Source organism: Limanda limanda, chromosome 6 (genome assembly GCF_963576545.1).
Source record: "Limanda limanda chromosome 6, fLimLim1.1, whole genome shotgun sequence".
NCBI lineage: Eukaryota > Metazoa > Chordata > Actinopteri > Pleuronectiformes > Pleuronectidae > Limanda > Limanda limanda.
Window position 1 is genome coordinate 19,026,836 of NC_083641.1, and position 13,677 is coordinate 19,040,512.

Genomic DNA, 13,677 nt, shown 5'->3' on the forward strand with positions numbered 1-13,677 from the left:
GTATATTAAAGTGAAATGCTTTGTTGTTCCTCGCTGTGTCTCCAGCACTCCACACTGTCCCGCAAGTTTGTCGAGGTGATGTCCGAATACAACACCACGCAGTCGGACTACAGGGAGCGCTGCAAGGGACGCATCCAGAGGCAGCTGGAGATCAGTGAGTAGACCAGGGAAAACTAAACCTCTCCTCCAGCCCTCTTACTGACTGCATACATGTCATCACTGTATCCATCAATAACATCTTTGCAGTTTCAGTCATAGTGTTTGTTTGGTGGTTTAGCTCCTCCAGTCCACTTTAAGAGGCGATATTGAACCCCAACATTGCCCATGACAGCTGTGCAACAGTGTATGAATGATGGGCAAAAGAGAAATTGTTTCCAATGTTTCTGTTTTTCTCACATCGCCCCTGAAGGCGAGTTTAGGTCATTAACCCTACCTCCTCCATGTTAGTAGATTGACATATGTATCCTCAACACAAATGACAACATTGGCGCAAGATGGCAGTGTTCTGGGATATTTTTGCTTAATGTCTGGATAGTGGGAGGAGAGGGAGACGTGTCGTCTATCTTTATCTAAGTCTATGAGTAAAACACAGAGCACAGACGTTGACATAAAAAAATCATAAATATTTTACACAAAATATATGTTAAAAATTCATAAAACAATGCAAAGTGTACCATAACACCTGGGGCACATCCAGTGTTGTTATTTGACCAAAAATAACAAAACAAATAACTGTCCATTATTCGTTTTGTTTACACAGAAATGTCAGTTTACCCCATCCATATTTTATTTAGAATTTGTCTTGTGCGGTGTATCAAAACAACAGCTCTCACACTCAGAGCACTCTCCAAAACACATATATCACCAACACCCACAGCCGTATGCATGCTCATGGCAGGTTGCTGCGACTCAGATCTGCGCTGCTCTCACTTGTGTCACGCCGCATGTGTGATATGATATGACAGGTATTAGCCACAGGGCCCCGGGCCCCAGGCTCCTGACACAGCCTCTGCCACGGCACCCTGGCAGGCAGCACGCCGCCAGCTGCCCCCTATGGTCCTCGTGATAGAGTCACCCTATAGCCAAAGACACATACACACAAATTCAGAAAAGAACACTGTGACTCACTTAGTGTTAATAGCAGAGGTGAGCAGGGGCAGTTATGTCACTGGGCCTCTGGGCGTAGACGTAATGTCCTCTGCCCATCTGTCAGTTTAGAGTGAACATTTGCGGCCAGGTCTGCATGTGTGAGCTCCACCCAGTATACCTACACACAATGTGGTCCAATCAAAAGAAGACGAACACAAACCCTCCCGGTGGAGTTGAATACACACGCACGCAGGCCTGACTCACTTTTTCCTTGAGCTCCTCCAGATCCATTTGGATTTGATTTGTCAGCTGCTGGAGTCACAGGAGGCTTCAGCTCATATCACCTGTCGTCAAGGAAGGGATTAGATGCTCCGGGAGAGATTGAAGATGAAAATGCAGTGGAAGGGGAAAAATAAAACCTTTCGATTACATTTGATCCATACTTTTGATCAATCTAAATACAATTTAATTCCTTAGAGGGTTTTATAGCAAGAGAGATGTGTTTTGGGTCAACTCCTTTTATTTGTCTGTGTGTGAATCAATAAGTGTGTCACACACAGAGAGAAATCTAGTCTGGTCTGTGAGAGAATCAATTTTTCCTCTGCCGTGTTCGCCCTTTCCTGTTCACCTGTACTCCAACCTGCTGGATACAGAGATGAGAGCAACACTGTGTAAACACAGCAGTGTCAAGATAAAAGCATTTCCCACACATTTGCATGGCCAACAGAGCCACATTAACCCCAAGTCTAAATATGTACTGCTGATATTAAGGGGGAAAAAATGCTGGTGGCCGATTTAAGTGGTAATTTGATGCACCTAAATGTCTGGTAAATCAGAAGACAAGGTTATGGTTAGCTTTGCTTAGCACAAGTTGCTTTCACCCAAGTAAGTTGGTTTGTTAATTCATTTGTTTCACTTTCTTTACAGTAGCGAGATAAGGTATTTTCTCTACATTCTCACAGATTTCCCTAATAATAATAATGCATGGCTCCAAAAAGAAGAAATAGTCTTTCTCTTTGGCAGATTTTTTTTTAACCTTTGTTCAGAAACAAACTATCGGTTTTCCCCTGATTTTAGATTTTGCTCTAAATAAAGAAAACCATTTCCTGGATGTAGCGACACAAAATGTCAACGCTGTCATTTAACTCAGAGCAAAGCAAATATGCATATCTACCAAACTATTCTTTTAAAGACACATCTCTTTGATTTAAATGCTACTGACACATTTCATATCTGCACAATAGCAGTTCTGTATAATTTTTGTTAATTATTGATGAACATATCATCCATATATTAACATCCCTATCCTTTGATTAGACAGGTGGGTTCAGTAAGATTGAGGGAGATTGTCATTCGACTGGTGTGTATTGTTGCAAGTGGTGTCGCTTTCAGGCATCTAAAAAGACAGAGCTGAGGCTTTCCCGCTGGCGAGGGCATGTTCATTAATCTGCCGGTTGTAGCAGGACTTCCTGGACTTTGCTAGCGGGCCCATAGCCCTCGAGGACGAGAGGAGAGAACCTACCTCTCGGTAGGCAAATTTTCTCTGTCCCGTCCATTTGCTACCATGGACCCCTGTGCGCCCGTCCTCGCTCACCTCATCCTCGACCTGAGGCGACGTATGAGCACCAAGGCGTACGGACACAGGAAGGGGAGAGGGGTGGAGATGGCCGTCTTATGTGATACTCTCTACTGGCCTCTGTGAGTCGACTCAAGGAGGCCCCCTGTGACGCCGTTACAGGTCTGTCTCCGGTGCAGGCGTCAGAATGACTCACAGCGTCTCCGACTAGAAGAAGACTGTACAGAAAACCCTCGCCCCTCTTTGTGAAGAAAACTATATGTTGGTGCTTGGGGAGTTTCCACAGACAACTCAACAACAGATGATGCTGTCAAACAACTTTTTTTTATAAAACCTTATATCACGGATTACAGGAGTTTTCATATGTACGAAATAAAATAAAATAAAAACTACTGAGCATGGAAAATAAGGCGGTTTACATCAAAAGTCAAAGGGTGTCATTCGTCACCTGATACTATCCGTCATGCTGATTTGCTACGCTCTGGTTTGATGCCTTAAAAGCAAGTAGCCATCTAGCCTCCTATGGTATAAGTAGCCTATTTACCAATGTGTCCGAAATGAGGGCTTCCTTTTCCAAAGGTTCATTGGACTTACCTACCTATTGTGCCAATGGTTTATTGGAAGGTGTAGCCGCTGAGTCAAAGGTTCATCGGTAAAGCTGTTGAGTGGTCAGCATCCACTGCTAATTGCTCTTAGTTAGCAGCAACCCATGAGCATGTCAGCAACAGCGTGTTAGTTTTCTAAGTTCCCTCACGCTCACTGCTGTGCCCTGGTTTGATGCCGTTAAAGCGGATAAACATCTATTATGGCTAATTGCTTTTAGTTAGCAGCAACCCAAGAGCGTGTCAGCAACAGCCTGTTGGTTTTCTAAGTCCTCATCTCTAGTGGCAGAGTTTGGCTTCTCTAGCTTGAGAGCTGAGGTAATGAAAATCGAATCACACATCCGTTGGAGTCTGTGGCAGACTGCCGGAGTCTGCTGAAACAGCTGTTCCTATACTGTGCTGCGCTGACGCCGGAACAGCCTTGTGTTAAAACCAAAACGTTTCCACTGAGATGTGGGACCACAAAGGAACGTTAGGGAAACGCCAGTTAAAGAACTGGTAAGATCTGGCTTCTAGTCATAGAGCGTATGACCTATGTACAGACTTTTTTTTGAACTCTAGATGCCCTTACTCACAACTGGCCCCCTCCCTTTACTATGCTGCTGCAGCTGAGAGGTAACAGAGGTAATGACTTTTAAGTAAACACTCTTTGACACCCTTCTTACAAAATTAAAATTAATAAATAATAATAAAAATGAGCAATACAACAATAAAAATGAATTAACGCCAACCAAACAATTGATAGAAAAATAGGTACGGTTCTGAGACCAAGCCACTATATAAAGTAAGGTGATAAGGCAGATGAAATGGTTGAATAGAATCCTATTCTTTCAACACCCTCTCTTGCAGGTAGTGACATTTGTTCTGTCAATATGAAAACAATTGCATTATTCTCAACAGTATTATTTACCAGCAGACACTTCTTGGGCTGGTGCATTCAAAACTCCTGGGAAAAAGCTGCACATGCTTCCCTCATTCCTTTGCAGGTGAAATGGCAGAGTACAAAAGCAAACTAATCACTCTCCTCTGTCACTCTGTGTGCATGAAGATTTGTGTGATTTGCCTTTTTCTCTCCGCTCCTCAGGGGTCTTACTTAATTTGTGTTACATAACAATGGGAATGAAATAATACTGTAACTGGTAGCAACATAGTATGAATGATTTAATAACCCATAAACGCTAAGACTTCTTGGCTTCGTATTAGGCTTCTCAGGGTTTAGGTCTCCATGGTAACAAATAAGAGCCTCCCTCTGAGCCTGTCAGGGCTTTAAAAAAAAGTCTGTATGTGTGCGTGTGTGTGTGTGTAGGAAGTGAGATAAATAGGGTACGGTAGCACCAGAGTGCCTTCGTTTCCTTTCCTTTTTTTTAACACACAATTATCCATGACTCATTGTTGCTCCTCTCCGTCCTTCAACTCTAACTTTGACCCTCTTTAATGTTGTAGTCTTAGCCTTAATGATAGAGAGATTATTTATCATCAGAGAGGCTGTGGGAGGAAAGGGGAATTGATCACAGTAATGAGGTGAACGTGGTCCCTCGCTCCTCCGTGCGACGTGTCCGTCCTCTCATTTGTCAAACGGCAAAATGTCATCTCTGAACATGAGTAGATTCCTAAGCACAGTAATGAAACAGCTGGACCACTTAACCGCAATTAAATGGAAATCGTCATGTGAAATTTTTGTTGCATACAATGCAACAAAAAATGTCAAACGGTCGCACGTTACTGCAGCGGTAAATGTTAGAGAGCAGCTTCATCAGTATTCTGTTCATGAAGGCAATCGTTGGCTCTGACCCTCGACCATCAACTCTCACCAGCAAACTACCTGTTCTGCCACTGAGGGCCCCCACTCCCACCACCCGGCGTCATCACACATAAACACACAGACACCCACAGTCGCTGATGTGGTGATGAGCTCATAAATAGATGTTGCCTCCTAAAGTGATATCTGGCTAAGATGGCTCTGTAGAACCATTCAGGTTTAATTTATATTTCTTACAACTACTACTATTACTCCTTTAAATACACAAGGGATACTAATATTGTCCTGTATTCTAAAATCGTATCATATATTCAAATTATATGGAAAAATTGGCAACAAGAAGGTAGTTATTTCGGGATAATGGACATGGAGAGAGCAATTACTTCACTTTCAGTGGTCACAGCTCATAAATACTACATGTATCATGAGTCATAATTGACCAAATCCTTCTCAAAATAATAACCACACTAACCACGTCTAGGGCTCAATCAAGAACCAGGACCTAATGTCGACTGCTCATCAAAACAGAGCACTTGAACAAATGAAAGGGTTTATGCCTAAAAAAAATAGTTGATGGATTCAGTTCTTGATACATTTCCCTGTTCGGGCGGGTGATTAGTTGTTTGGGGGGAAGGGCAGAGCATGTTTCACACAACCGCCATCTTTGATTTGTCACCTCCTTGATAACATGTCTGGTTATATATCTGAGGGACGGGACAAATTAATTCAGTGAAATTGTTTAGCAAGATACTAAGAACTCCTAGACGCTGTTTTTTTAAGAATGTTTTTATGACTCCACACTGGCGAAATCCTGTCTTTGGAAGCTTGATGCTTTCTGTATAATTTTCAGTTGGACTCAAAGATTGACTGATTAAAACTCAGTGGTCAAAGGTCACAGTGACCTCATATGAGTGTGGAAGAAACTGTGTATGTAGACTGAAACTGCACTGGTTGGTGGAGGCATACAACCGCAGGATGGTAATTCTAGTTCTGATGATACAGTACTTTAATTCAAGAATTTGACTTGTGGTATTGTTTTTATGTAATTGAAAGATCTGACTATTTTTAAATAAGTTTATTTTCATCTTAGACAGTGTTGTGATATGTGAAATATATAGTGCATTAGTTATTTGTCAGTAGTTGACCTGGGTGCACGACTGAGATTTTATTTTTGCTTTTCTCTCTGTCATACCTACAAGCATGTTCATATCTTGCATCCATTTGACAAGAAGTTGAATTACTTTTCTTTCCTCTTTTCCTGTTCTTGTCTATGTTTACCTGGATAATGACATGGTCTTATCAACAGAGAGACAGTATCTGCTCATAGTTTGTGGGTTTGCAGGGTTGGAGACAGAAAATACTGTATGTACACGACATAGATCTACAGAGGATTTGAAATGTCCCAAGCAATGATGCAGATTGAGTCTGACTGTGACTTACAGTGTCAGTGGGGCAGATATCGAGCCTGTGAGCAGCAGCTCTGCAGACGGACTCAGACACAAGGATATTAACGCAGGTGAAGGGGGAATGATTATGAAGTAGGACAACTCTGTCGGGGAAAATAAAGATGGACGAGGAGCAAGCACATCAGCAGGAAGAAGCAGTAAGATGTGCTACAAGCTGGGTCAGTAGATTAGATAATAAAGATAAGCTTAATAAAAAAACTATATAGCACTTTACCATGAACAGTTATCACATGGTTGAAACTGGATTAACACATTTCAGGATTGAGGCAAATAACATTGGGGGATGAAATAATACAGTAATAAAAAATTGAAATACAGCATTATATAAAAAATGTAATAATACAGAAAGAGCATTTAGATAATTAACTTGTGTCCTCAAATTAATAAGAAGACGGAGGGGTTTCTGAATAACCAGGTGAGGATTCTGTTTTAAATCCATTAGCATTGCATTCAACTGTTTTCATTTCTGGGGAACAGTAGCACACTTTGAAAATCTAATATACCATGAGCACTTTTCTTGTATAATTTTTCTGATTTGTGCATTTGTCGTTTTAGCTGGGAGAAATACAACCAATGAGGAGCTGGAGAGCATGTTGGAGAGTGACAACCCAGCTATCTTCACTTCAGGGGTGAGCGATACAACTAATGGAAACTGACAGCACAGAAATCTATCTTTTTATCATATTTGACTATTTCCCTCTGTTACAACGTCTTAGATCATTATGGACAACATCACGCAGCAAGCGATGAACGAGATCGAGACGCGGCACACTGAGATCATCAAGCTGGAGAACAGTATTAGAGAGCTTCACGACATGTTCATGGATATGGCCATGCTGGTGGAGAGTCAGGTGAAGACGCTGATCCTTTCTCACTCAGACAAAATATTTGTCTCAAGCTCACTACATCTATAAATTGGTGATCCACCTGCTGTTGTGGAGGGTAGAGATTTAAATTTAGTTAAATAACTAGAATTGCACAGTATAGTGGATACCTTTGCCAAGGCCCAACAGTCCTCTTCTGAAACCACATTAGATCCAGATTTTTATTTGGATCTCCACCAAACTTGCACACACTTAACGGTCCCCTAAACATGTCTGATATTTTCCCTCAAGAACCATTAATTATTTTTTGAAAAATTATTGAAAATGTTAAAAGCGGTATGTGAATTTACATCACATATGTAGATAATTCACAAGTGACATAGTCGCCTCTGCTCTTATCATTTAGGTGAAGAGCTTCAAGTAAATCTGTAGGCCCGTGTGTGTTTACGTGTGAATGTATGTGCGAATGTGTGTGCGTGCGTGTGTGTGTGTGTGTGGGGCGGCTGAACCCCCACAGAGACTCTGTTTCCATCATCAGAAATACTCAGTCTGAATAATGCAAAAAGAAATCGGAGCGAGAGAACACATGAATATGAGAAAATGCAGAATGATGAAAGAATTGAGGCAACAGGACAAAGCAATAACAAGCTTTTCTTCATGATTTTATTTTGGGAGTGATTATTGTTGAATCGACTAATAATTGTATTGTGTGTGTGAATGCTCACAAATTGAGTGCTTTTAATGTAAATAATTCAATGAACTAACCCCTCCTTTATCAAGTCATGTAATTTAAGATTATACCTGAGTCTGGTCTGTCTTTTTAATTTTGCCTTTCTCAGCCTTGCTCTCTCTGTCTTCTACGCTCTCTATTGTCTTTCCCTCATTTTGTTCTCATCCACAACACTGTCACCACAACAATGACTCTAAGCTCTAGAGAACAGAGAACAGCACTCCCCTTCTAATATGGAAAGGTAATTTTCTTGTGATTCCTCATTTTTTCTATTTATTTCATACAGTTGCTGGAATGCATGCATGGAGAGACGCACTGTTTCACAGCAACAGCCATTTGAATACAGGAGTAGCTGAATAACTATGCTGGCTCTTTATTGATTGATTGATTGATTGAATAATGCTGATTTAAATTATAGACTGTATATAAAGATGGATGACACAACAGCTCCCCTAAAGTAAATCCAAAGCGTCTTTGCCCCCTGGTGGCTGGCTGCAGTATAGATCATAAATCCCACATCCTCCATGTTAATGGTTGAAACAAGTAACAAACAAAAAAATCAGAGTATATGTTTGATAAATGCTTCTGTTATTTTAGGTTCATTTTTTGAACCAAGTTTGGTTTTTAATTAGTTATTTGATGCAATAGAAATGAGGTGAAATGTCTTGATTGACAGCTGAGACTTGTGACTGATGCGTCACAAGTGCGTGTATCAACAGGACTGCGCTGCCGCGGCTTCATCCCCAGAACGCCACTACCAATTCTGGCTCTAAATGTGGCAGCGTTCATATCTGGGATATTTTAGCCTCATTTCTGGATAGTGGGACGAAGTGGAGATGCAACATCCATCGTTATTATAGTCTGTGGTTTAAACCTGACTTTTGAAAAGGCTCATACAATAAAAATGAATGTACATGTCATTTCAGAATATAAATATAATAGAGCTGTATAAATCTAATGCATTAATCATTCATAAGATTTCTCTTGTAATTCGTATTCTAAAATGCATCTATGGAATCCAGTGCTTTGTGTGATTAAAGATTGTGCAGAATGTGCGTTCTTGCTGATAAGTGCCACACGAATGTGAAGCAAATATCGTGTTCGCCATTGGAACATTTGCATAAGTGTGTGCGGCCCTTATGCTCACGCCGCCTCTTTAATGACTCCTCTTGTCTGGTTGCAGGGTGAGTTGGTGAACAACATTGAGCAGAGCGTGCTCGGCGCTCAGGAGTATGTGGAGCAGGCGAAGGACAGAATCCCAAAATGCAAAAAGTTGAAAAAGACAAGCAGCCGGGTGAGATGCAACATGCACACAGTCTACAACCGGACTCTGATGTTATCATTTCTCTTTTTCCCCCTCTCTCTTTTCTTTCCCTCTTTTCCCCTGACCTGTATCCACTCCTTCTCCTGCTTCCACCTCTGGTCCCCTCTTTCTTCCACCTGTCTGCATGTCTTCCACTAACCTCTCCTAGGGGGAAATGATAGACCGCATAGAGTACAATGTGGAGCACTCAGTAGACTATGTGGAGAGGGCAGTATCAGACACTAAGAAGGCGGTAAAATACCAGAGTAAAGCACGGAGGGTGAGTCACAAATACAACGAAATGATGCATGTTCAAAAAACAGCCTGTCAAATGGAAACCTTTAGAGGCATTGCATGTTCTGTATAAAGTTTGCATGCTCACTTGGCATGTGTTCTGCATGTAGAAGATGTGTGTCGTGAGTGTTTTTGACATAGTCTGCAGCGCTGATACCCAGCCAGGGGCATGTATACGTCTGGGGCCAATTTTTATTTGTTTTATTTAAAGACACATGAAAATTCAAACAAAAAGAAATACCATACAAAATATACAAATAATAAGAACTGACAAAGATCACTAAATGAAACTTCTACGGCTACTTTCCGCAGTTATCTGGGACTACAAGTGAAAATTGGGTAGTAGCTTCAGCTAATGTGTCAAAATACAATCATTATTTGGTTAAAGATAAATAAACTACAATAGCACTCGGAGGAGCGCATACTTCCGTCAAGGCTCAATAGTTCCAATGAATTAAATCAAGCTGCACAACATTTCTCACTCATAGATATCAGTTCCTTAAATGTGCCTGATTTATTTAGGGTTAGGGCACAGAGAACAGAGAGTCCTGTAACACCTGAACATCACCTGCAGCTGAGAGGTCGTGAGACGGGTAAGTAACTGAACCGAAGCTGAAATAGACATTTAAAAGTAATGGATACATGTTTAAACTAGACCGATGCAACATGCTAATCAGTGAGCTGAACTTTAGAGGTGCTCATTGGTCGAGTTCTTTTCTGTGGACAGACTAAGACCAGTTCTTTCCCCCTGTTTTCAGTCTCGATGCTAAGCTAAGCTAACCATCTGCTGGCTCCAGCTCCTCATTCCCCATATTCACAGAGAGTGGTGTGTAATTATTCCATGTAACTCTCCTTCTTCTTACAACCCACCACAGTGGAACAACTGTGCCACCTCTTGGTAAATATCTGTAACAGCACTCAAAGGTGAAGGAATTCCATGCACCACATGACCCCAACTCACTTCAAGGGTCCTGATCTGTATAATTATTTACCCACTTATAATCAAACACTGTGCAGCAGCAACATTTCCTCTTCTCCGTTTCTTTTTATTCTCTCTCCTTTTTCCACTGAATTATGATTTGACTCGAGTCTTCTTGTTTCCCCTCTCATTGTCCCCCATGCAGAAGAAGATCCTGATAGGAGGTTGTGTTGGACTATGTCTTATCATCCTCATTATCGCCCTCACTATTGGACTCACTTAGGACCATAAGAGAACCTCACAGAGCAGGCAGGACCTGACGTGATGCACAGCACAGTACAAAGTGTTCAGGTGTTACAGTGGGCTCTGTGATGTGCAGTCAGGAACTGCTGCTACAGTAAGAAATAGGCATTTTTCACGTGGTCGTTTTATAAATATGCTATTTATTCATTGAAATTAAAGAAAATATATTTAAACGTATTTTATTGTAACGTTTTCTGGATATTAAAGAACTTCTCGGGATAAGAGCCTCTACAGTAGAGTTGCCATTGAGCCTTTCATCTAAACATTGGCTGAATGTGAGATTTTCAGCAATCAACTCTGGAAAATGAGACTACAAAGTTTAAGTTTACTTCAAAGCCACTTTGGGGATTTCCGTTAATATGCAACAATCACAGTGTAGTCCATACACAGCTTATTTCAAGAGCTATCTGTCGGCGCTACCTTCTACAACCACTAGATGTCCTTAAAATTCAGGATTTCTATTTTCTACACAGTGTCTTTAAATACAAGTGTGTATGTTTGTTGCATGTGTGAAAATAAATATGTGTTATATATGTTGTTTAATATATTATTCTGAACAAAATGCAGGAACTATAAATGTATGATTTTAAAGGTAGACGATGCATCCAATCCACACTCCATACGCAAACATCATGAGATCCATTTCTTTACTCCTGCTTTTTTCCAATCTGCATATTGTTCGGAATATTATGAATACGATAAAATATGTTAAGTCATACTTCTAACATGTTTTCCTCTGCTCCCCTAATGCTGCCTCGGATTATCTGTTGTTAACACTGATCAGAAGAAAATCATGATTCTTATATGCTGTGTGGTTCTGGGGATTGTCATTGCTTCCATCATCGGGGGAACGTTGGCCTAACCCTCTGTCCCAGTTACACAGAAACACACACGGAGCAAAAACAGCAGATCTACAAATTCCGTTTCCTGTTTTCCTGAATGCAATCTACAACACGTTTAGCACAAGGTGCCGTGCCTGCTGTACGATAAACACATTTGAAACAGTGTACAGGGCCAGAGGTGTTTTCGCATGATTTGCTATTTTGTAAATGTGCGGTGCTGCAAACTGTTTATCTGAGTGTTTTGTGTTGTCAAAGATATGATGTTTCCAAAAGTGAAGTCTTGAATGGAACAAGTTGCTAAACGCCACATATCGCTATACTAATACATTCCAACTTCCAAATATTCAGTTGTAATGTCTACTTCGTGCTGTACAGGAAAGTATCAGGCCACTTATCGGCAGTGTTTTCAAAGCCACGTTATCTATAGATCTGTTTCTTTTCCTGTGTTAATTTCCGTTATCTTTTCTTTACTCTGTCCCGGATGTCCTCTACCACCCTTCGAAAGCCCTGCATGGTTTAGTCCACTGTAATGCGGCGTTTTTTTGTATTCTGTTGTGAAAAGGGGAAGAAGACAGTCGTACTGATGTGAGATTTGTTTGTTTTGCTCGTAGAGTCATCATCACACTGCCAAACTTTTTCAAACGTCCCTTTCGTCCGGGCCTTACCAGTCGTGCAGCCTCTCTGACTGTGGCTGCGGTGTGAGTGACTGCGTGTATGCATGCATCAAGTGAGCGGTGATGAGCGTGTTTGTTTGTAGCAAAACGTGCAGAGTGCGAGTCATGGGATGAGAAAGTGAGTGCTTGTTAGCAGTCTCCTGTTTGTTTTGTATAAAGTGTAAACTGATATATATATAAAAAAAAGCTCTAACACTGCCAGTATGTTCAAAGAAGCTGTTAAAATGGAGTCTCGTCTGCTTGGAGGTCGTATGCTTGTTGTATTATGTCTTTCTTTTATATATACAAACCCTGAGATTAGAAAAGAGCACATCCTCCTGTCAAACTACTATTGTTTATTTGTATGAATGAACTTCAGTCAGTATGAATTCAAAGTAGCCCTGTGAAAGACTCATCAGACGTGCACAATGCAACCATGTTACCATGTGGCCTACTCGACCTGTTGCCTTTGTGTTGTATTGTGACGACATGGTTATGTTAGTTTGATCCAAGTTGTTTTTTTGTTTTTTTTTATTTCAAGTAAAGTTTGTCTGAAAAATCACATTCAATGCTATCGTGTTTTCAACAAGGATTCAAAGGCAGAAATAAAAAGTTATCAATGCAATGAAATTCTTATTTCCCCATGTCTCTACTGATGTTGTCGATACACGTCTAAATATAACAATATCAATACAATAAAATAAAATAAAGATGAAAAATCTTAAGTAAGAAAAATCCTAATTTATATTCACTCATCACACCCATCCATAAAGACTGAGGTAGACAATTTTAACAATGTTTAAAGGGAATGTGCAAAAATGAATGTGCAAAGAGACGCTTTTTGTCTTTTCAATTCTCATATTTATTTAAACTTTTCTTGTTTACTCATAAATGTAACATCACAGTGTCCTGCAATAATGTGTAAAAAGCGATAGCATAAGATGATGTGCCTTTAGGTATTCAATTAATTTGGTTATCAAAATAAAATCGAAAACATTAATATTTAAAGTAATAATATTAAATCATAACTAGTTGGTTTAAGTTACCTCGGGGACCACCCTTCCAAGGAAGGCAAAAGATAGCCAATTTATTGATTAAGATCTGTCTCATTTACATATAGTTCAATTAGAAATCTCAATATTTACTATTAAAGATTATATAATGAACCGTGAAGGTTATGGAGTCCTTGACAGTGTAGAGGTTGGCAAAATTCACATATGCAACATTAATGAAAGAAAAAAAAATGTATTAAGAATATAATATAGTATAAAAACACAAATTACTAACAAATGTACCAGCTAAACAAAGATGTGTATG

At 40.3% G+C, this 13,677-nt stretch overlaps 1 protein-coding gene across 11 annotated transcripts in view; it reads left to right on the plus strand.

The window, feature by feature from the left end:
- stx1a (syntaxin 1A (brain)) overlaps window positions 1–13,677 on the plus strand; it is a 57,090-nt gene that overhangs the window by 38,437 nt on the left and 4,976 nt on the right. For 3 of the 11 annotated variants that reach the window (XM_061072955.1, XM_061072960.1, XM_061072959.1), the window contains 5 exons: window positions 46–154; window positions 7,048–7,121; window positions 7,209–7,343; window positions 9,230–9,340; window positions 12,319–12,990. In XM_061072955.1, coding sequence (XP_060928938.1) covers window positions 46–154; window positions 7,048–7,121; window positions 7,209–7,343; window positions 9,230–9,340; window positions 12,319–12,438 — 549 coding nt within the window. In that variant the 3' untranslated portion in view covers window positions 12,439–12,990. Of the gene's footprint in view, window positions 1–45; window positions 155–7,047; window positions 7,122–7,208; window positions 7,344–9,229; window positions 9,630–10,165; window positions 12,991–13,677 lie in introns of those variants that run through there. The other 8 variants (XM_061072956.1, XM_061072957.1, XR_009678274.1 and 5 more) reach the window with 7 other exon arrangements.